This window comes from Myotis daubentonii, chromosome 2 (genome assembly GCF_963259705.1).
Source record: "Myotis daubentonii chromosome 2, mMyoDau2.1, whole genome shotgun sequence".
In the NCBI taxonomy this organism is placed as follows: domain Eukaryota; kingdom Metazoa; phylum Chordata; class Mammalia; order Chiroptera; family Vespertilionidae; genus Myotis; species Myotis daubentonii.
The window spans coordinates 8,580,015-8,601,098 of NC_081841.1; the positions used below are offsets into that span (position 1 = coordinate 8,580,015).

The 21,084-nt window shown below is 53.5% G+C and overlaps 1 protein-coding gene across 1 annotated transcript; it reads left to right on the forward strand.

Annotated features, from left to right (window-relative positions):
* Positions 1–1,381: 1,381 nt before the first annotated feature.
* On the forward strand, positions 1,382–18,213 carry FOXRED2 (FAD dependent oxidoreductase domain containing 2). Its single transcript, XM_059681658.1, has 8 exons — positions 1,382–2,599; positions 4,238–4,489; positions 4,633–4,896; positions 6,256–6,422; positions 9,419–9,584; positions 10,742–10,983; positions 12,211–12,381; positions 14,765–18,213. Exons 1-8 carry the CDS (start codon positions 2,055–2,057, stop codon positions 15,022–15,024), a joined length of 2,067 nt encoding a protein of 688 aa, XP_059537641.1. The 5' UTR covers positions 1,382–2,054; the 3' UTR covers positions 15,025–18,213.
* Positions 18,214–21,084: the final 2,871 nt, after the last annotated feature.

Below are 21,084 nucleotides of genomic sequence, written 5' to 3' on the forward strand. Positions count from 1 at the left end.
AAGTCTCTTTGATGAAAGAATTACCTACTTTATTCTGTTTCCAAGTTGATAATCTCATGCAGGATCCACATCCCACCTCTGGGAGGCCAGCTACAATCATCCTGTTATCCTCCACATGCCGTGTAATAGCAGTGGGTTTATGTTTAGTGTCATACTGGCCTATCATAGGCCACTGTATTTACATTACCAGGCTCAAAACATTCATGAATGAATAAAAAACATTTTATAAAGAGCTCATAATTGAGTGAAAAGGGGATTTTCATTCCAAGCTCCACCTCTTAACTGTGTGATCTTAAACAAATCACTCTAACCCTATAGAGGTTTTGGCCAGTGGCTACAAAATGTTGTGAACAGAATTTTTGGCTACCTCACTGGTTGGCAAAAGATCAAGTCAATCATGAATGTTTCTTTAAAAACAATAGACTGAATCATTGTAGTGTCCAGGTAAGAATTTCAGAGAGGAAAGGAGGGGGAGAGAGAGAGAGAAACACCAATGATGAGAGAGAATCATTGATTGGCTGCCTCCTGGAAGCCCCCTACTGGGGATCGAGCCCGAAACCGGGCGTGTGCCCTTGACCGGAATCAAACCTGGGACCCTTCAGTCCATAGGCCGACGCTCTATCCACCAAGCCAAACTGGCGAAGGCCAGGTAAGAACTTTCAAACCTGTAAATTTTTATAAGGCTATGCCTGGAAGCAAGATCTCAACAGACAGAAAAATGCTTCTCAGAATGACAGTTTGCAGCTTTTATGCATTTGGAATTAAAGGGGAAGGAAAGTAAGATACAGGATAGTTAAGAGTATATGCTCTCTAGATGGGGGTTTGGATTAAGGGGTCTGAAAGGCATTTCAAAGGTGTGTTAGTCCTAGATGCACAGAAACAATGGACGGCTTGCTTAAGGCAGAGAAACCTTTTACTAAAGAATGCACCCTGACCTGGCCAGTTAGGAACTTACCAGATCAACCTGTGAAGTTACTTTCTGTAGAATCCCTTTTTTAGTCCACAGTAGCAAAAACCTGTTAATTGGTTTTTCTGTCCTGGCTTCACCAACCTGGTTTCCAGTCCCCAAACCTGGGTAGCCAACTGGGCTTTAGCTACATTCACGGTGGAATGTAAGAGCTGGAATTACCCCCAGGAATAATCTGCTCCCGCGCCTCCCAAGTGAAAAGGCACAGCTGAAAACAAGGGCCCGCACCGGGGGCTTGGGGGGGACCTCTAGCCCGGGCACCGCACCCCCCAAGCAGCACCTGCAGGCCCCCGCGCCGCCTACGGACCCCGCAGGCCCACCGTCCGGCGTGCGGCGCGCCGCGCACGTGACCCCGCCCCCTGCCATTGGCCCGGCGGGAGGGGAGGGGAGGGGAGGAGCGGGGCGGCTCCGCGGCGCGAGCGGGCTGGGCCCTGCCGGCCTCCCTGCGCGCGCTGCCGGCGGAGCGGCTGCGAGGGGCGAGCCCTCGGTAGGGGGTAGGGTCTGCGGGCCGGGGCGGCCGGAGCCGCGGTCGTGGGCACTGCGCACGCGCGGGGAGCGCCTCCTAGAGGGTGCGCGCCAGCAGGAGGGCGGCCTCGCGCCGGCGTGGCAGCAGGTGTGTTGGGCATCTCTGTCGCGTGACCGGGGAGGCTCGGGCACCTGGCCGGGGTGGGTCCATGCGGGCCACGCCTTCCTCGGGCTCCAGCCCCAGAGCAGAGCTGTGGCTGAAGAGACATGCCCCCAGGCTCTAGCCGGGGGAGGGCTCGAGGGCTGTTGGTCATCCTTCAGATTAGGGAGAAAATAGGGGAGCACCCACCTTCTCACCACCATGGCAAGAAGAGGGCTGGCGCCCCCGGGAACCGGGGCCCTGAAGGAGACCGAGGGGTTGGGGATTTTTGGAGGGAGCTCCAGATCCAAGCTTGAAACCATAGCAGATGAGCTCAGAAGTCCTTGAGATCTGGTGCTGGCTCCACCCCAAAAGCCGCGTGCGCCCAGGCCAGCCTCTGCCTCTTGGCAGGCCCCGTCCTCACTCATTCCCAGGGCCTCGGGCCAACCGTGGTCCGCGCCTCACCCCGCTGGTCGGCGCAGGATGGGCCTCTCGGTGGCCCCGGTGTGGGGGCCCCCGGGGCTGCTCCTGACCATGGCTCTCTGCCCGGCTCTCACCCTGCACCCGGCCGAGGCCCGGGCGCCCGCACCCCGGGACTACTGCGTCCTGGGCGCGGGGCCCGCGGGCCTGCAGATGGCCTACTTCCTGCAGCGGGCCGCGCGGGACTACGTGGTGTTCGAGCGCGCCTCGGGGCCCGGCAGCTTCTTCACGCGCTACCCGCGGCACCGCAAGCTCATCAGCATCAACAAGCGGTACACGGGCAGGACCAACGCCGAGTTCAACCTCCGCCACGACTGGAACTCTCTGCTCAGCCATGACCCTCGGCTGCTCTTCAGACGCTACTCCCAGGCCTACTTCCCCGACGCCGGCGACATGGTGCGCTACCTGGGCGACTTCGCAGGCCGGCTGGGGCTCCGCGTGCGGTACAACACAGCCATTGCCCACGTCACCCTGGACAAGGATCGGCGGGCCTGGAATGGCCATTACTTCGTTCTGACCGACCAGAAGGGCCAGGAATACAGGTGCAGGTAAGGAACGGGGTCCGGCGCTCACCCGAAGCTGGGCCTTTCGTGGAGGCACTGACACTTCCTGTGTGGCGGGTGGGTGGGGGAGGAATGGGAGAAAGCAACATCGGGTAGTTAGCATTACCTAAGCTTAGGTACCCACACAACCCGTTTGTAGAACATCTCCCAGAACTAGTGTTCCCCAAAAACACAGGCTGGGAAATGCTGGATCTAGCAAGTGTTAGAGGGGCCCAGTGGGATTTCAGAACCGAACAAGAGTGCGGAGGCCCTACAGGCAGTGCTGCCAGCATTCAGCTTTAGCCTGCGAGGAAGCTTAATGTCCTGTAGGCAGCCCAGATTCAGAGTCACAAACTAGACTGTACTGCGCTGTTGCAGCCTCACCCGGGCCTATGGGAGAGGGTCACTGATTCCCATCTCACAGACGAAGAACTGCGTCTGAGAGAAGACCAGCAATTGGTGCTGTGTCACTCGGCTTTTTTCTTTTGTTTCTTTTTTGTATTGGGAAAAGTTCCACTAGCAACAATCGTGCCTCGGATAAACCTCATTGGCCACATTACTGATACTGCCACTGCTCAAAGCTCCACACAGCCTTTAAGCTGCAGTTTGAGCTCATATCTTCCTGACCTCGAAGCCCTGTTCTTTCCAGCTGCACCAGACTGCCTCTCACTTCCTGGCCATTAGCTGAGCACCTGGCTCCCAGCAGGTGCTCAATCAGAGTTCATCTTCCCCTATGTTTTGGCAGAGGCCCAGCCTCGCTCCTTGCTTCTGACAGCCCAGGGAAAGAAGGCTGAGCCATTTTGACCCTTGCATTTAAACAGCTGTGCGACGGTGTAGGGGAGTCAGCTATGAGCAGCGTGGACAAGAGTCAGCAGACACAGTGATAGGGGCTGCATATGCCCCTCTACAGGCCATCCAATTGGATTTTTTTTCCCAATTCGATTTTTGAAACCCCCCTGCGATCAAATCATTCTGCAGGCTGGCAGGATCCAGCTCCCCAGCCGCCCTCGACAGCGCTGCAAACCCACCAATATAAAGAGCAGGACTTGGGCATCCTGCTGATCTGCGGTCGAGTCTGGCCCTGCTGAGCTGGAGCTCTGGACGCCAGCTGTGGGCCTGTGTCTCCTCACCTGTAAAGCAGGCCAGCTAATGTCAATCAGGGTTGCTTGGAGCTGTAAGATGACACGTAAAACATGTTGTACCGAGTCTGGTAGAGATTAAGCCTCAACAGATGTCTGCATTTGTCAAGCAAGTCAGAAAGGGGAAAGTAGGAACATCAGGTCTCCTTCCCATCACTGAGGGTGATACTTGGTCTGACTGCTGTGTTCAGAATTGGATGAATTACTTGACTTCTCATGGTGCTACCTTCTCCTGTCAGTCAAATTCTCATATTTGGTACAATCCCAGTAAGGGGTAAAGGAAACTGTGTCCGCTGGAGTGAGCTCAATGAGGGATAGGGGTAAAGTCTCACGTCTACTGGGATGGATCCGTAATCAGATGAATGAATGAATAGTCTTGTTTTCTTTTAGGAGCCAGCAGTTTGAGTCAGGTGGACAAGCCAGGCGGCAGGTCCAAAAAGTGACTTTTCCTTAGTGTCTGGTAGCTAAGAGACTAAGCCAGCTTCCCCTCGCTCCCCACCTGCAGCGTCCTTCTTGTCGCCACCGGCTTGTCAGTCCCCAACCTGGTGGACTTCCCCGGCTCCGAGTACGTGGAGGGTTACGAGTCTGTGTCCGTGGACCCGGAGGACTTTGTGGGTCAGAATGTGCTGATCCTGGGCCGAGGGAACTCGGCCTTTGAGACGGCAGAGAACATCTTGGGTGTCACCAACTTTGTCCACATGCTGAGCCGCTCCCGCGTCCGGCTGTCCTGGGCCACCCACTACGTAGGAGACCTCAGGTATGCCACGCAGCCGCCCTGCTGTGCCGTGTCCTCCAGCCCCTCTAAAGCCATCCCTGACCCCAGCTAGAGGGACCGCCTCACCCTCCGAGCCCCTCGTACCCGTACAGACTCCTTTCTCTCCTGCATGTTCCGTGGGCCAGGGCTGTCAACAACGGCTTGCTGGACTCCTACCAGCTGAAGTCCCTGGACGGGCTGCTGGAGTCCGACCTGGCGGATCTGGCGGTGGTGAAGGACCCCAAGGGCAAGCTCCACATCACCCTCAAGTTCTACCTGGAGGAAAGCAACCAGAGTGCCGAGGCCATCCCCCTGCCCCAGGACGACAGCGACAACTTTGCCATGCGCGTGGCCTACGACCGCGTCATCCGCTGCCTGGGCTGGAAGTTCGATTTCTCCATTTTCAATAAGTGAGTCCAAGTGAGGAGGTACCTGGGATGGGATCTCATACAAACTCCTCTGACGCCCCCTGGGGGAACAGCGGTCCCCGTCCGGCAGTGCCAGTGCCAGGCTTTCAGGCCTCCGTCCTCAGCCTAGATGTGGATGCTGCCTGGTTTCCCGCCCGGGTGTGCGCTCTCTGTCCACTGAGAAGGGTCCCAAGTGGCCCTGAGGCCCTCCTCCTCGGAGCAGCGGCAGCAGCGAGTCTTTGTCTGTTGTGATCTTCCGCCTGAGAGGTGGGAAGGCAAGGGCCAGGTGGTGAATTTGCTGGAAGGCAGTATGGTGGTCAGGAGGACAGGCTCTGGGGCCAATCTGAGGTTCTTTCTTACCAAATCTGTGAGTGCTGGGAGAGTTGCTTTACCATGGTTGGCCCCAGTTTCTCATCACAAAAATGGGGATCATGGTTTCTTTTTTCATCGGCCTATTGTGAGGATGAATATAGAAAACTACGTGGGCCCTAGCAGGTTTGGCTCAGTGGATAGAGCGTCGGCCTGCAGACTGAAGGGTCCCAGGTTTGATTCCGGTCAAGGGCATGTATCTTGGTTGCGGGCACATCCCCAGTGGGGGGTGTGCAGGAGGCAGCTGATCAATGTTTCTCTCTCATCGATGTTTCTGGCTCTCTATCCCTCTCCCTTCCTTTCTGTGGAAAATCAATAAAATATATTTGGGGGGGAAAAAAAGAATCCATCCAGAGTCTCACTTCCCTTCTGGTCAGGGCACAGGCAGACAAGAACCTCGAGGGTCTGAACCAGACCCTCCTGTCCCATTGTGTCACACAAGGCCCAGTCTTAGCCCAGAGCCCAGCCGTGAGTTGGGCTTGAATCCTGACCTTGCTCCTGACTCACCACATCTTTAACTCGAGCCGCAGTTACTCTATCTGTTAAATGGAGATGATTATACCTGCCTCCTGGGTCATGCATGGTATGATTTAAATGCAATCTATATATATAAAAAGCCAGTGACTGGAACTCTGGACTACCGGTCGCTATGCTGCCCACTGCAGCCAGTGAACCAGCCCGATCAGGGATGGGGCCGGCCGGCCAACCTCCCCACAACCCCTTCCCCCTGGCCGGCCCCATCCCTGATTGGGCCCCAATCAGGGCAGGCCGGCCGGTCAACCTCCTACCGTCTCCTCCTGCCATCTCCTTCTCCTGACAGGCCCAGCCCCGATCCGCCCTGATCGGGGGCCGGGCCGGCTGGACCCCACCAGTGCACAAATTCGTGCATTGGGCCTCTAGTAAGGAATATAAAACACTTAGCTCAGAGCCAGGCCTGTAATTCGTGTTTCACACACAGCAGCAATTTTTATTAACAACACTTTCTGCTCACAGGTCCCTCAGACTGTCTTCAGGGAGTGAGTTCAGCAAGAAGTACCCACTGGTCAGACCGAGCTATGAGTCCAAAGGAAGCCGTGGTCTCTTTGTCCTGGGTACGGCCAGCCACTCTGTGGATTACCGGAAATCTGCTGGGGGCTTCATCCATGGATTCCGATACACAGGTGAGCCCACCTCCCCAGGCTCGGGAAGCACACTCAGGTTTCCAGCAGCCTTCAAGGGATTGCTCATCAGTAGTCGACTGTCATAAATTCCGAGTCTGGGGCAGACAGCAATGAGGTTCCATGGTCTGAGGATATGTCTAGAAAAGCATCCAACAAGGTATAAAAGTATGTACATCTGGGGTGCATGTTACATGCCTGTGTCCTGTCGGGTGAAGTGCCATGTATTGGTGAGAACGCTGAGCTTGAGGAATGTTAACCTGGGTTCCTCCCCCGTGGGGTGGCCTCAGAGGTTAGCTTCCTAACCTCTCTAAGCCTCTGTGGGGTACCCTCACATCAGAGGTGGGAGTGAGGGGAGGCCCCTGCCCTCGCGGGACTGTGGTAAGGACTAGACAAGGCCATACCTGGGACCGTGCAGCTGTGAAGCATCACACGCAGTTTTTGGGCACTGACAAATCTGAATAAGAATTGCAGCTGGAGCCCTGGCTGGTTTGGCTCAGTGGATAGAGCATTGACCTGTGGACTGAAGGGTCCCGCGTTCAATTCTGGTCAAGGGCGCATGCCCAGGGTGCGGGCTTGATTCCCAGTAGGGGGCGTGCAGGAGGCAGCCGATCGATGATTCTCTCATCATTGATGTTTCTATCTATCTCTCCCTCTCCCTTCCTCTCTGAAATCAATAAAAATATTTTTTAAAAAAAAAAAGAATTACAATTGGATTATATTCGTTCCTTTTTGGAGCCTTAGGTACTGAGGGTATAAATTTTCCGCCCTCTGGGGAGGCTGTGGGATGGGTGCTTTATTGCGTGGCAGGTGTTACATGAGCCCGTTAATTCTGTCATAAACACCATGAGGCCCTGCACCCTGCATTCTGACATTTCTGTGTTTAATTGGATGCCTCGCACTGCCTTAATGCTCACTTTTGCACATCACTATCCTTCCAGTTTGGCAGAGAAAGGTAGTTATGTTTTACTGTTGATTTCCAGACAGTATATTTTGCACCCCACATGTGTTGTCAGAAGGACACCAGGGAGAGAGTGTTAGTTGTCTGTAAAGCAGAGTATTTGGAAATTGAACACACATGCACACGCACACACACGGAATGAGAAGAGTGTCTCGTCAGCCGAGTCCCCCCAGTAAGAAACCCTCATCACCGTTCCCATGCCCGGCACCCTCCCTGCACCCGCTCTCCTGGCACACACCACCCCGCCCCTCTTGCTCCCTCTGTCCTCTGCCCCTTTCTTCCAGCTCACAACAGCCCCATGAGACACATCCTGTTATTTCAACTCCATTTGGCAGATAAGGAAATGGGCACAGAGACGTTAAGTAATTTGCCCAAAGTCACCCAGCCAGTGGATGGCAAAGATGGAAATTGAATCCATATCTGCCTGACTGTGGTGCTCACAGCGAACTGCAGAGCTTCAGGCAAATGAGAAACAGACGTGGGTGTGTAGCCACAGATTGCCGTGGTCAGTACTCACTGAGGACCCTCCTGGGGGAGGGACGGGTGACTACACAGTACATTCTGCCCAGACCTTGCTCATCATTCATCTGAGAAACAGGCCCCGAGGGAGACAAGTAGCAAACAGTAAGGCAGAGTGAAGCAACAGAAGATAAAAGCTGGGCGGGCGGCACAGACCGGAACTGCTTGGGACGTAGGACTTGCTGGAAGCCTTGCCCATCCCCCGTCTCTGTTCTGTACCCTCCCTACCAGAGTGCCCACCAAAACCACCTTTCTTTTAAAACAAAAGCAAATAAAAACAACAACTGTATCCTTCCTCTATTCGCACATCTTGAGTGGTTCCCCATCTCCGCAGGGAGTTCCAGCTCCCAGCACGGCATTCGGAGTTCTGCGCAGCCAACACCGGCTCGCCCTTCCAGCCTGGCCCCTCGCCTGCTTCTCAAGAGGTGCCAGGCTCTCTGAAGATTTTGTTTCTTCACATGTGTGCTCCTTTTGTCAGGGCTCCGTTCCCAAACTTCTCTAGCCGTGTAATTCCTCAACCTTTTGCAAAACTCAGCTTCACGGCGGTTTCCTCCAGAGAGCCAGGTGTCTGGTGAGGCTGCACGCCTCGCTCTGACTGTGGGCCAGCGAGTCCCCTGTCACCTGAACTGCTGTGTCCTTGCCTTTCCTGGATTTGGATGTTGTGTTGATTCGTTTTGGAAGAGCAGGCATCTGTGTGCGGTGCCCCAGTTTCGCAACTGTATCCGGCAGCCCCAGGCACACAGAAAACGTCTCCTGTTGTTTTAGACAGCGGTTGCTTTTCTAGCCTGACATACATATACAAAGCATTTCAAAATAGAACTCGGTGACAGATTGGGTTTAGGCTGTGAAGGAGAGGGAGCAAAGAGTTTCCATTGGGATGTCTCCCGCAGGAGCGGGGACTAGGCGAGGGGAGAGGTTGCAGAGGAAGGCGCTGGGTCCAGTTTTGGCACACCACGTATGGGGTGATAGCTGCGGGGCTTCCCTATGCAGGTGGCGAAGGCAGGGGGCAAACACGGGCCTGGGGACCACATTCAGCCACGCCCCTTCACTTAGCTGTCCTCTGTGGCTGCTTGCACAGCAGAGGCGGAAGTGAGTAGCGTGACAGCCTCTGCCAAGCCGAAAATGCTTCCACCTGGCCCTTCACAGAAACCACGTGCTGATCCTGCTCTAAAGGCATCTTCTGGGCGTCGTGGTACAGTGTGTATGGAGTTTAGAGACGTTGATGGGGACTTTATGTCCCTCCTGATGGCAAAAGATAAATTCTTCGTTTTTAATGTATTTTTATTGATTGCAGCAAGGAAGGGAGAGGGAAAGAGAAACATGGGTGATGAGAGAGAATCATTGATTGGCTGCCTCCTGCAACCCCCTCTGGGTATGGAGCCCACAACCCAGGTCCCTGAGTGGAATCAAACCGTGACCTCCTGGTTGATGGGCCCACGCTCAATCACTGAGCCACATCGGCCAGGAAAAGGATAAATCCTTAAGTGCAGCATGCCCTCCCTCCCTCTGGCCATTTCAGTGCGTGCTGTTCACCGGCTGCTGGAGCAGCGCCACCACGGTGTCGCCTGGCCCGCCACCCAGCACCCCATCACACAGCTGACCAGCTCCGTCCTCCGGCGCGTGAACGAGGCTTCTGGGCTCTACCAGATGTTCAGTGTGCTCGCCGATGTCGTCCTGTTGAAGGAGTGAGTCACCCACCCCACCATGCTGCCCCTTCGCCGCCTCACCTTACCCTCGTCACACCCCTGCCTTTCCCAAGTGTGGAATAGCCCAGTGGTTCCCTCCTAAGATGAAGCCTGAGGAGAAACAGGGGTGAGGGTAGGGGAGATGGATTTATTCTGGAGAAAAATCAGTGAAATCACACCACCAGCTCTGCAGACAGTCAGTCCTGGTGTGAACCAGGCTGTGCCTCTTTCTACCTGTGTGACTTTGGGCCAGTTAGTTAGCCTCTCTGAGCCTTTCTCTCACCTACAAAATGGGGGTAAAGTGGGGGTAATGCATAGAAAGCATTTGGCACCGAGTAGATGAGCAGTAAACTGCAACACCAGTGAGATTCGTGAGTTCCCTGGGGCTGGGGCCAAGCTGGCTCCTTCTCAGTCCAGTGTAAGGGGACACTTCCTGAGCAGGAAACTGTAGAGGGGCTGGAGAGAGGCCCCCCAAGGACAGGTGGCAGGTGAGAAGCAGAGGAAGAACTCTCAGAGGAAACAGCGGGCCCAAAGCCAGGGAGTGCGGCAGCACACCAAGTTCAGGTCGGCCTTGACCCTCTCCCCTTCACACCCATTCACCACACAGACCACCCGTAAGTCCCGTTAGCTCTCCCTTCAGGTTATCTAGAACTGACCTCCCCGCACAGCTCTGCCCTGCCCCTTGGTCCGGACCACAGCATCTCTCACGAGCACTGGTCCAGCAGCGGTCTGCTCTCAGCGCATGGCCAGGGTGGCCCTTTAAAACACAAGTCCCACCAGTTCATCTCTGTTCAGTACTCAGTGGGCCCGGGGCTTCCCCTCAGTCCAGATGAAACCAGGTGTTCCCATCGTGGCTTACACAAGCCTTCCTTGACCTGGCCCCACCCATTTCCCCACCCCCCTCGCCGGACCTTCCCCTCAACTCCACTCCAGCCACCCTGGCCTTCTTCCTGTCCCTTGAACATACCAAGGCGTGCACCCCGTCCCAGGGCTCGGCTGTCACATCCACGTGAGCTGTGTGGGGCTGGTCAGAGTCCGTGTGCTGTTTGATTGTCACTTCCTGGAGGGAGAGGGGCACGTACACACAGGCCGACGTGCACACGCCTCGCCTCTGCCGCAGCACTGAGGGTCTCGCCTCCCATCTGCCTTGGTCCCAGGAACGGCACAGCATTCGAGTACCTGGAGGAGTTCCCCATGCAGATGCTGGCCCAGCTGGAGGCAGTCACCGGCAGGCAGGCCAGGCACGGGCTCTTCGTCATCAACATGGAGTACGGCAGAAACTTCTCTGGGCCCGACAAGGACGTCTTCTTCTATGACCGGTCTGTGGGGTACACGGAAGACGCCTGGCAGTCTAACTTCCTGCACCCCGTCATCTACTACTACAGGCACCTCCCCACCGGTGAGCTGGCTCTGCACTCCCTCCCGCCTGGGCTTTCTTGAGGTGGGCACTCGGGCCCCACTGGGGATCGAGGGGTCACCATGAGTCCCTCCCACAGCATTCCGCTGACAGAGGAGGACCGCTGGGGACTCGGCCCGAGACAGGAGGTCCAAGAATGATAAGTGCCGGTCCCAGATTCTGGCCTGCACCATGACCTGGGCAGGCACACATGGGGCGGCATGATCTCCAGGCACCACAGAGCAGAGGGACGCAGTCTTGCTGTGTGTCTCCAGAGGAGGCTGATTGTGGAGTGGGGAGGGGGGACTTGGAGACGATTCGACGGAACAGGGAGAGGAACTGGAAGCGGTTAACGCGGGAGTGGAGCGGTGCAGGGCAGAAGAGCTGGGAGGTGCTCTCAGGTCTGTCCTTTGCCTGCTGTGCAACCTTGGACCGTTTATTAACCTCTCTGAGCCTCAGCTTCCTCCTCTGTCAAATGGGGATAAAAACAGTCCCTTCCTTCCTGTGTGAGGATGAATGAGATGATAGATACAGAGTGCCAGCACGGTGCCTGGCAGAGTAGCTACCAAGGGGTGAACCACCCGGGAACGCAACTCCTGCTTCAGAACTTGAAGGGCTGGCACTTGGAAGAGGATGATCTGAAAAGGGCAGAGGTGGTATCAACAGGTCCAAGTGGCAGGACCGCAGGTGTGTATCCAATAGAAGGAGCAAGTAATATCGGCGCTGTCCCACAGTGGAATGGGCGGCCTCCTAGAGCCGAACTTCCCAGTACAGGGGTGGCTGGGTCATGGCCTGAGCCATCTGACAGGGACACCACAGAGGGGACCCACAACAGGTGGGAGACGGACTAGGTGAGCTCTAACACCCCTTCCGATGCTGGACCCGAGCCTCCTCACAGAAAGACCAGTTTGGAAGCAGCCATAATAGACCTCAGTCTACGTGAGCCTTAGAGAAACATCAAGTTCAAGTGGTTGGTCTGAGTTCTGCCCTCTGATAGCACAAGGGACAAGTCTAGTTTTGTCCTGCTTCCTCATGCTAACCTTCCAAGCATTCGGGGATGGCTGTGGAACAGACCGCAGCCAGCGCAGAGGTGTCCCAGGAGAGCCGAGCTCACGGGCATGAGTGAGCGGGGTAGGCGTTGGGAAGGTGCGGGAACCACGCCGCTGCCACTGACCCCAGGGTGGGAAGCCAGCTGCTGGGCTCTGACGCGGCCCTGCCTCTCCCCCACAGAGCAGGAGGTGAGGTTCCGCCCTGCAGACTGGCCCCTGCCGCGGCCCGCGGCCATCCACCACATCCTGGAGGACTTCCTGACAGACTGGACCGCCCCCGTGAGCCACATCTTGCCTCTGAGGCGCTTCCTGGAGAACTGTCTGGGCACCGATTTGCGAAGCTTCTACGCAGGTAACTTACGTGCCCCGAACGACAGAGGGACTGAGCTAGAGGGCGGGAAGAGGCCAGAGATCATGCCCTGAGCGGTTCCAGGAGGCACAGCTAGAAACCCAAACCCAGGGCTCCGTGTCCCACAACGTGGTGGACGAGGTGTTCACAGAAACCCCTCCCAGACAGCACGCCTGAAAACGCCGAATAAAGAACTGGCAGGAAAATTAGGAAACTTCCCAGAGCCAGATACTAAGAAAAGCATAAACCCAGGCTGGACGTGGGCCATCTGCTGGCCGTCAGCAGGCCGGGCCTGGGAAAGTGAGCAGCCTAGGGGTAGGAAGGTGAGGCTAGAGCGGGGGGGCGGGGGGGTCTGTTTAGAGACCTTCAGATAAGCTTGGGTCTCAGTGGGTAAACTAGGAGGCAAAGAACCCCCAAGACGGAGATGGTAGAGACCCATCGGGAGGGGAGGGCAGGGGGGATTGCCCCTGATGACTTCCAACCACTAGGCCTCACTTGTGAGTTTGGGGCCAAACTGCACACTATCGCTGTGGTACAGCAAACATCTGTTAAGCATCTGTATTATGTAAGGTACTATTCGTACCAAATTAGGTGAGAGGCGGTCAGTCCTTGTTTCATCCCGGGTGACATCCTCGGTCCACTTTGAAATAAAAATGTGAATGTGTACATTGAGAGAGATGGCTTAAAACAATAGTTTAAATTCATCGTCCACATACATGTAAATGCTCCAACAGAGGAGAGTCACAGAGCAGAGTACTAGCATTCTGCAAACTGTCGGCTTACACATGAAGTACATGGAACAGGACTGACCTCAGCTACAAAGCCCCTGCCTGTCTCGAGGTTTCAGGAGTACACAGGATGCCGGGCCTGTTAGGGAACTCCCACCCTGAGTCTTGGCTCTTACGACTGGATCATCACTGGCCCTTTAGCCTCCTGGCTTCCGCTCCCTAGACACTAGTACAGGCCACTCTCGGTCAGTGCCTTGAACTCGGAAGAATCCTACCTGGCAGGGGACCAGCTGGCAGAGGGCGGGCCTTCTCCCGCCCCCTTAGATGGTGTGCTGGGCTGCTCTGCCCCCGGCCCCTGCAGAAGGGGCGATGCGCATCATCAGAAGGGGGTGCTTGCCGAAACCGGTTTGGCTCAGTGGATAGAGCGTCGGCCTGCGGACTGAGGGGTCCCGGGTTCGATTCCGGTCAAGGGCATGTACCTGGGTTGCGGGCAAATCCCCAGTAGGAGATGTGCGGGAGGCAGCTGATCGATGTTTCTCTCTCATCAATGTTTCTGGCTCTCTATCTCTCTCCCTTCCTCTCTGTAAAAAATCAATAAAATATATATATATTTAAAAAAAAAAAAAAAAAAAGAAGGGGGTGCTTGCCAAAAGGCGACCTTGCTGCCCCTCCGCCATCCTCCCCTCACGCCTGCTGTCTTCCCTGCTCGGAGAGGGTCGTCAGGGACCCCCTGTGCTGTAAGTCAGAACTAAAGTGGGAAATAATATTTGTGTAGCAGCCTGCTCACCCATGGAGGCCTCCCAACATTCTTTGCAATACCAGGGTGGACAAAAGTAGGTTTACTAGTACAGCGGCACTGTGACATTCTTTGGAGTTAATAGAGCTGTTGTAATAATTATAACCTGCTTGTCTGACATTCGAACAACTGTAAACCTACTTTTGCCCACCCGTTTGCCCATTTTGTGAAATGAAAGACTCAAGCTGGTTTTCTGACACTCACTCCATTTTTCCATCCTGTCTCAGTCCCTCAGAACAGAGCCCATAGGTTTCATCCTTTCTAGCTTTTTAAATCAAAGTTACGTAATACCTGGCTACAAGGCCTTTTCCCACCTCCATTCTCATTCTCCAGAAGGAAGAGCTTCTAGCTTTTCTGGTGTTTCTTCCTATTTCTAAATAACAAGTACCCGCATGACTGCCTCATCGGCCGGGTTGACCCACCAACTGCTGTGGCACAGAGGAGGGTCAATCACAGCGCCGTTGACCCGTTTTGTCTTCGTGACCCCGCAGCGCTGAGAGCAGGGCTCGCACCTGGCACTTGCCACTCAGATATGGTCGAGGGAAGAAATCTTTGCAGGCAACTCTGAGCTCAAAAGGGGACGGAGTCCCACCCCAGGCTGGCCCGGGCAGAGCATCCTGCTGGCCCCGTCTCTGGAAGCTGAGTCATCTCTGCGGTTTGCTTTCATTTTGGAGCCTCATTCTTCCCAAATGCTGGGGTAGCCGATTCCTGGAATGACTGAAGTGGCTGAGTTCCATGGCCACGCGGTCAGAAATGAGACACCCAGAAGAGTCAGCTCCCAGGCTCAGGGATGGAGGGTCCTCCTGCACCTCGCCCCACACCTCTCAGCCGGACTCATTCATCTCCTTTCGCTTTTCTCTAGAGTCCTGCTTCCTGTTCGCCCTGACACGCCAGAAGCTGCCACCCTTTTGCCAGCAGGGATACCTGAGGATGCAGGGGCTGGTGGGAACCGGAAGCCTCCGGCAGCACCGAGTAGAGAGTGGGCTCCTGCAGGACTATGCCGCTGCGGGCAAGCGCAGGGAGGACAGTGGCCAGTGGCCTGGCCTCCGTGAGCCAGGAGACCAGCCCCAGGCTCCAGGGCCTCTGGACCAGCCCCTCAACAGCAACAAGGAGGAGCTGTGATGTGCGGGTCTCTCCCACCCAGGCCTTCCTTCCCACAGCACCGTGCTCCCACCGTGTGTGATTGCCAGAGGCCACTGGGATCACTGCAGTGGCCCCACCAAAGCCACACAGAGCGCACGTAAGGGCTACGGGCGGCCATGCGGCGGTCTCCTCCCCTCCTGTTGGCGTCCACAGTGCCCAGGAGGTGGGGTCCAGAGGACATCCTCTGCCAGGAGGAGTCGCCTCCCACAGCCGGGTTTGTCTGCAAGTGAATTATCGCCGAGCACCAGGCTGGCCTCAGTCTGTCCCCATCGAGTGCCCAGCGGTTCCTTTTCCTTCTGGTCTACTCTTCAGACGGGCCTGTCGGTGGAGGTCTCACAGATGAAACCCATCCTCATCTGCATAAGGGTTAGTGGCAGCTCTTTACAATAAAAGCTCTAATAATCCCAATTACCTAGGGCAGGTAGGACTATTACTCCTGATGAAGACAGCAGCTCAGAGAGGTTGGGTGACTCCCAGGGCCCCAGCCGGAGTCCTGTCTGCTGCAGCCTGTCCCACCTCACAACACTGCCTCTCCTCGCCCCCATCTCTGTTTTCAGAAAGGGGGCCGGGGCCCTGGGGAGCTGGGCTCATGGTCCTGGTCCCAGCGGGCTGGCATCAGGCAGAGATAGCATCTTAGCTAAGCAGGCGCTCCCTGAGAGAAGTCCTGCTTTCTCTCCGGGACTGCTCCCTGGTTCATCTTTAGTCTGTTTTCTTCTTCCACCTGCCCCCTGGCTTCCTGAACGGTGCCTCACCTGGCGAGGCAGATCAAGTTTTGGCACCTTCCTGCCTTGCCGTGGGTTGCTTTTGGAGGTGGTTTGCCTGCTGTTTGAACAGAGCCCGCTCAGCTTGTGCGGAGACATTTATAAATGCGTTTGCATGATAACAATGATGAGTTTCGTTCCAGCTCCCTTAGCTATTCTGGCTCTTCGTTGTCCTTCCTCACCAGGGACCTGTTCGCTTCTTCACTCTCCCATCAGGCATTGCAGTCCTGTTCTGAGTAAGCCATGGGAAAGCATTGTACATAAAGCACTCGTGGTTTCTCAAGGTCGGGATTGTAAGTGATGCTTTCTCACTGATTCTTATAGCCCTTCATTGCAGCCACTCAGAATGTGAGGGGCCTGGGCTTTCCGGCCCCGCAGCCTATTTCTGGGACCATTCTCTTGGCTTAGGTTCACATTCCTTCCCTACCTGCCCCACCCCCTTATCTGCAGATGCCTCTCCCTCCAGTATTGGCAGAGTTAGAACAATGGGACTCCAGCTAAGGCAGGAGGCGTTTACCCAATGACAATACTTGGCATAGTTTGCACACAGCTAAACCTTCTACATTCAGGGTCTCTCCCCATTCCCAGGGTGTAGGGTTCACTGTGTCTCCTACAGATTACAGGTAAACCGACCACCCTTCCTTTTCAAAACCTTTTCAAATAAGTATTTTAATTAGGACTGTACCCATAATTTCATACACATCTTGCCTACCCGATTACTGAAGACTGGCTGAGCCCCTTTTCCAATAAAAGTTCAAGGTGCTGTAACATGGTTTACTGATGCCTGAATATGTGACATCTGCTGCTTTTCCCATCGTCTGCCAACTTGTTAATTCCATCAGCACACCTGCCAGCCTTATTTGTGTTCAGTTAGACATGGTTCCATTCTTGCTCAGCTGATTAGAGATGTCCGAGCAATGTCCCTGGTATTCTTATAAATTAACTAGAGGCCTGGTGTACAAATTCGTGCATGGGTGGGGTCCTTGGGGTGGTCTGTGGAGATCGGGGCCCCAGCTCACACCCCCAGCCTCGCAGCCCCGCCTGGCACTCTGCCTTGGCCTGGTGCTGCCCCCTCACCTGCTCCACCATCCCGCCTGTGGGGCAATCTATTGGGGCCGGGCCCCCCGCCCCCCCCCCCGCCGCCGTTGGTCTCCATCTGCGGGACGGTCAGTGGGGCGATCAGGCCTCCGCTCACACCCACCTTGGCCTGGTGCCCCCCACTCACCTGCTCCACCATCCCACTGCAGACCCGCTCTCATCAGGGTGTATCGGGGCGGCAGCACCTCCACTGCCGCCTGCTGCCAGCACCGCATCACCGACACCTGCCATGTTCCGTGCTGCCCACTGGTGGTCAGCGCACATCATAGCGAGCAAACGACCGCAGGAGGCGACAATTTGCATATTAGGCTTTTATTATTATAGATAGTTGGCTTCAAACAGAGAAGTACTTTTTTCCTATGAAGATCATTGCTGCATTTGCTGGAGATCCTATCCATCTTCCCTCCTAGCAGATCTCATTGTTCCCAGCTGGACCAAGTTCCTCTTCCAGCCAAGGCCTGAATTCATTAATTCCTTTTTTTTTAATATTACAAAGCTATTGGTGCAAAATAGACAAATCAGTGAAATAAGAGGCCAGAAACAAACCCTATTCTAAGTAAGAAGGAGGTGATTTTTTAAAAAAAATCACAAACCAGTGGAAAAGATTGTGCAGGACCATGCAATCAATAACGTTGGACTAACTGGTTAGTAATTTGGAAAAGAAAATGCATCTCATTTTAGACCCTATATCATACTACAAATCTAATTCCAGATGAAATTTTTTTAAAAGCCATATAGAAACCGGAGATGAAGAGGGAGTACTTTCATAAAAGAAAGGCTCTTCAGGTTCAGAAGTAGCAGAGTAATTCCCCAGACAAGAAAGTTCAACATTTCCAGGTACACCCATCTAGCCTGTACCTAATTAATGGGATTAATGAGATTATTTTAAAGAAATTGGTAAAAATTAAAAGGCAAAACAGCATGGGCAAAAAATAATTACAGCAGACTATAATAAACATCATTATATATAGAACTAATTGAAAAAAAAGGAGAAAAATCAAGTTAAGTGAACTGTGGCACATCCAGCTCTCAAATTATACAGCTCTCAAAAACTCTAAAATATGGTGAGAGATGTATAATAAAGCGAAGTGAAAAGAAGCAGGATATGAAATTGTAGTTGCAACTTCTTTAAACCATATAAAAATAGAAACCTACATACTACAGAAAGGAAGCCTTACTAAATGTCATCGGTGGTGTGCTAAGATTTGCAGAAGTCTTTGTGTTTTTTGTTTTTTGCTTTTTTCTCTTGTCCAAATTTGTGGTTATACTCTGAAATAAATACATTATTTTTTAATTACATCTGATTTTGGAATTTAAAATTGCTGGGGGCGAGTCTAGCTGGTTTGACTCAGTGGATAGATCATTGGCCTGCGGACTGAAGGGTCCCGGGTTCGAGACCAGTCAAGGCCACATGACTGGGTTGTGGGCTCAATCCCCAGTAGGGGCATGCAGAAGGCAGCCGATCAATGATTCTCTCTCATCATTGATATCTCTCTCTCTCTCTCTCTCTCTCTCTCTCTCTCTCTCTCTCTCCCCCTCTCCCTCTCCCTCTCCCTCTCCCTCTCCCTCTCCCTTCCTCTCTGAAATCAATAAAATATATATTTTAAAAAATTGCTGGGGGTGAGTGGAACTGGGGCCCTGCCCAGAGGACATGCTCTGCCCCTTGGTCCAAGCAGTACCTGTGCATCATCCTGCCTCCCCAGCTGAGGAGACACTGCACCGAGTGCGGGGGGAGAAACTTCTCAGTCTAGAGAAGTGATTTTTAAGTGGGTGTGTTCCTCTTCTAAAGTCTTTGGACTGACTGACCCAGCGCTACGGAGATCTCTGGAAGAATCTTCCCTCCCTCCTGATAGAAAATGAAAGATTAGAATCCTCATTTTGTGGAGGTCTCCTGGGTACCAAATCCACTCTGTTGGAGAGCCCCAATTCCTTCCACCTGATAAAATTGGGGTGTCCTGAATATAAGCATAACCCATGGACACAGACAGTAGGGGGGTGAGGGCATGTGCTGGGGGTGGGAACGGCCGGGGAGAGGTCAATGGGGTGGGGGGAAGAGACATATGTAATATTTTAATCAATAAAGAATTTAAATTACTAATAAAAAAAATTGGGGTGTCCCTAAAAGCTGCCTAGAAATGGACTCAGCAAGAAGTGAATTTGTCTGCTAAGCCGATCATAACATCTAATCATTTATTGAGTACCTACCACGTGCCCAGAACTGTGGTGGTTTTAAGATATGTCCACAAATTCTTTGATATTTCTCCCTCAAAGAGGTGGCGTTCCATTCCCTCGTGTTGGGTGTGGGCTGGACTTAGTTATTAACTTCTAGCAAATAGAATACATCAGAAATGACAGGGTGTCATGTTCAAGATTAAGTTTTTCAAAACGCATTCAAAACGGCCCTCTTGGTGCAGTGGGCAGTGCGTCAGTCTCATAAAAACACATTCAGCCCTAGCCAGTTTCCTCAATGGTTAGAGCACTGGCCCACGGACTGAAGGGTCTCAGGTTCAATTCTGGTCAAGGGCACGTACCTTGGTTGCCAGCTCAATCCCCAGCCCCAGTCAGGGCACATGCAGGAGGCAACCAATCGACGTGTCTCTCTCACATTAATTTTTCTCTCTCTGTCTCTCCACCTCCCTTCCACTCTCTCTAAAAATCAATGGAAAAAATATCCTCAGGTGAGAATTAACACACACACACACACACACACACACGCACGCACGCACGCGCGCGTGCACACACACACATATTCATCGACCAAGAAACTGTGCTCTCCCCACCCCCTCTCAAGACACTCCCTGGGGGAGGCCACCTGTCATGTCAAAAGAACATCCAGTTTGCACTGGCCCACATGGCAAGGAACTAAGCTGCCAACAGCCAGCAAGTGAGTGAGCCTGGAAGTGGATCCGTCTCCAGTCCAGCCTTCAGATGACTGCAGCTTTGGCCACCACCGTGAACACAGCCCCATGAAAGACCCTGAGCACAACCACCAGCTAAGTAGCTCCCTGATTCCTAAGCCAGAGAAGCTTTATCTTGTGGTTGTTGTTTTAAGCTGCTCAATTTGGGGGATGTGAGTATGGCTCAGTTGGAGCATCATCCTGTACACCAAAGGGATGGGTTCGATTTGGTCAGGGCACATGCGGGAGGCAACTGATTGATGTTTCTCTCTCACATCAGTGTTTCTCCCTTTCTCTCTCTCTCCCCTCTCTCTCTCTCTCTCAATATCAATTTAAAAGTCTAAAAATAAATAAATAAATAAATTGGGAGGGTTATTTGTTACACAGCAATAGATAACTAATACATGCACTAAATAGCTTTGAAAATCCACTTCCTTTGAGCCATCCTCTAAATATTAAATAATTAAAGCAACCTTCCCTCATCACCATCCCTATGAGTTTCCTTCATGTGAACACTGGGTGACAAGAAATTGAGACCAAGCAATTCTCAAACCTAGGAAAGTGTGTGGTTCCCACAGGAGGCACAGACATGTTGAAATGCTGATTACACAAAAGGTACCCCCACACAGAGCACAAATCCACTGCATCAAACCAGCCCTCCTGTGGCCCAGGCAGGGTGGGATGGCCCAGGCAGGGTGGGAGAGGAAAGCTCGAGGCTGGAGCATCGGCCGGCGCCAGGCTCCAGCCTCAGGTTCCTCAGCTCTCTGACCAACCACATCATCATCCCCACAAGCCAAATTGGATTCTTCCCAGGAAAGGAACTGGAGGCTGCATCATTTCGCTGCAGATGCTTATTTTCTGAGGATGGTAAAAATGCTGACTGGGGAATGCTTTTTGTCAGGCTGCAGGCTTTAAGAAAGCATTGAATTCAATCTGGCACCCCAGACGGAATGTAAATCTGCTACAAAGTGAAGTTGATGGACAAATATATGAGATGCTTTAGCCCAAGTATTTAATCCAAGTACATCACACGACCAATCCATCAAACTTGAAATTAAAAAAATAGCATGCAACAGATGTATTTAAGCAGGGAAGAAAGGACCAACAGAACGTCTCACTCCTCTCTCAGTTCTGCATAAATCAGGCTGGTTTGCCTGCTCTTCCAGAGAAAGCCCCACGCTTGCAGCAACCTGCGGTCTTCCCAGTGTGTCACCTGCTTTTTCACTCCCTTTGAGACAGTACTATCTCAGACCAGTCTCTCAAGCCACTATAAATTAATTAGA

What these genes read in the sequence shown, in the direction of transcription:
- FOXRED2 (XM_059681658.1), top strand. Translation starts at nt 2,055, where the DNA reads ATGGGCCTCTCGGTGGCCCCGGTGTGGGGGCCCCCGGGGCTGCTCCTG. An exon ending in CCATGGATTCCGATACACAG is followed by an intron (nt 6,423 to 9,418) that starts GTGAGCCCACCT and finishes TGGCCATTTCAG; the next exon opens with TGCGTGCTGTTCACCGGCTG. An exon ending in GATGTCGTCCTGTTGAAGGA is followed by an intron (nt 9,585 to 10,741) that starts GTGAGTCACCCA and finishes CCTTGGTCCCAG; the next exon opens with GAACGGCACAGCATTCGAGT.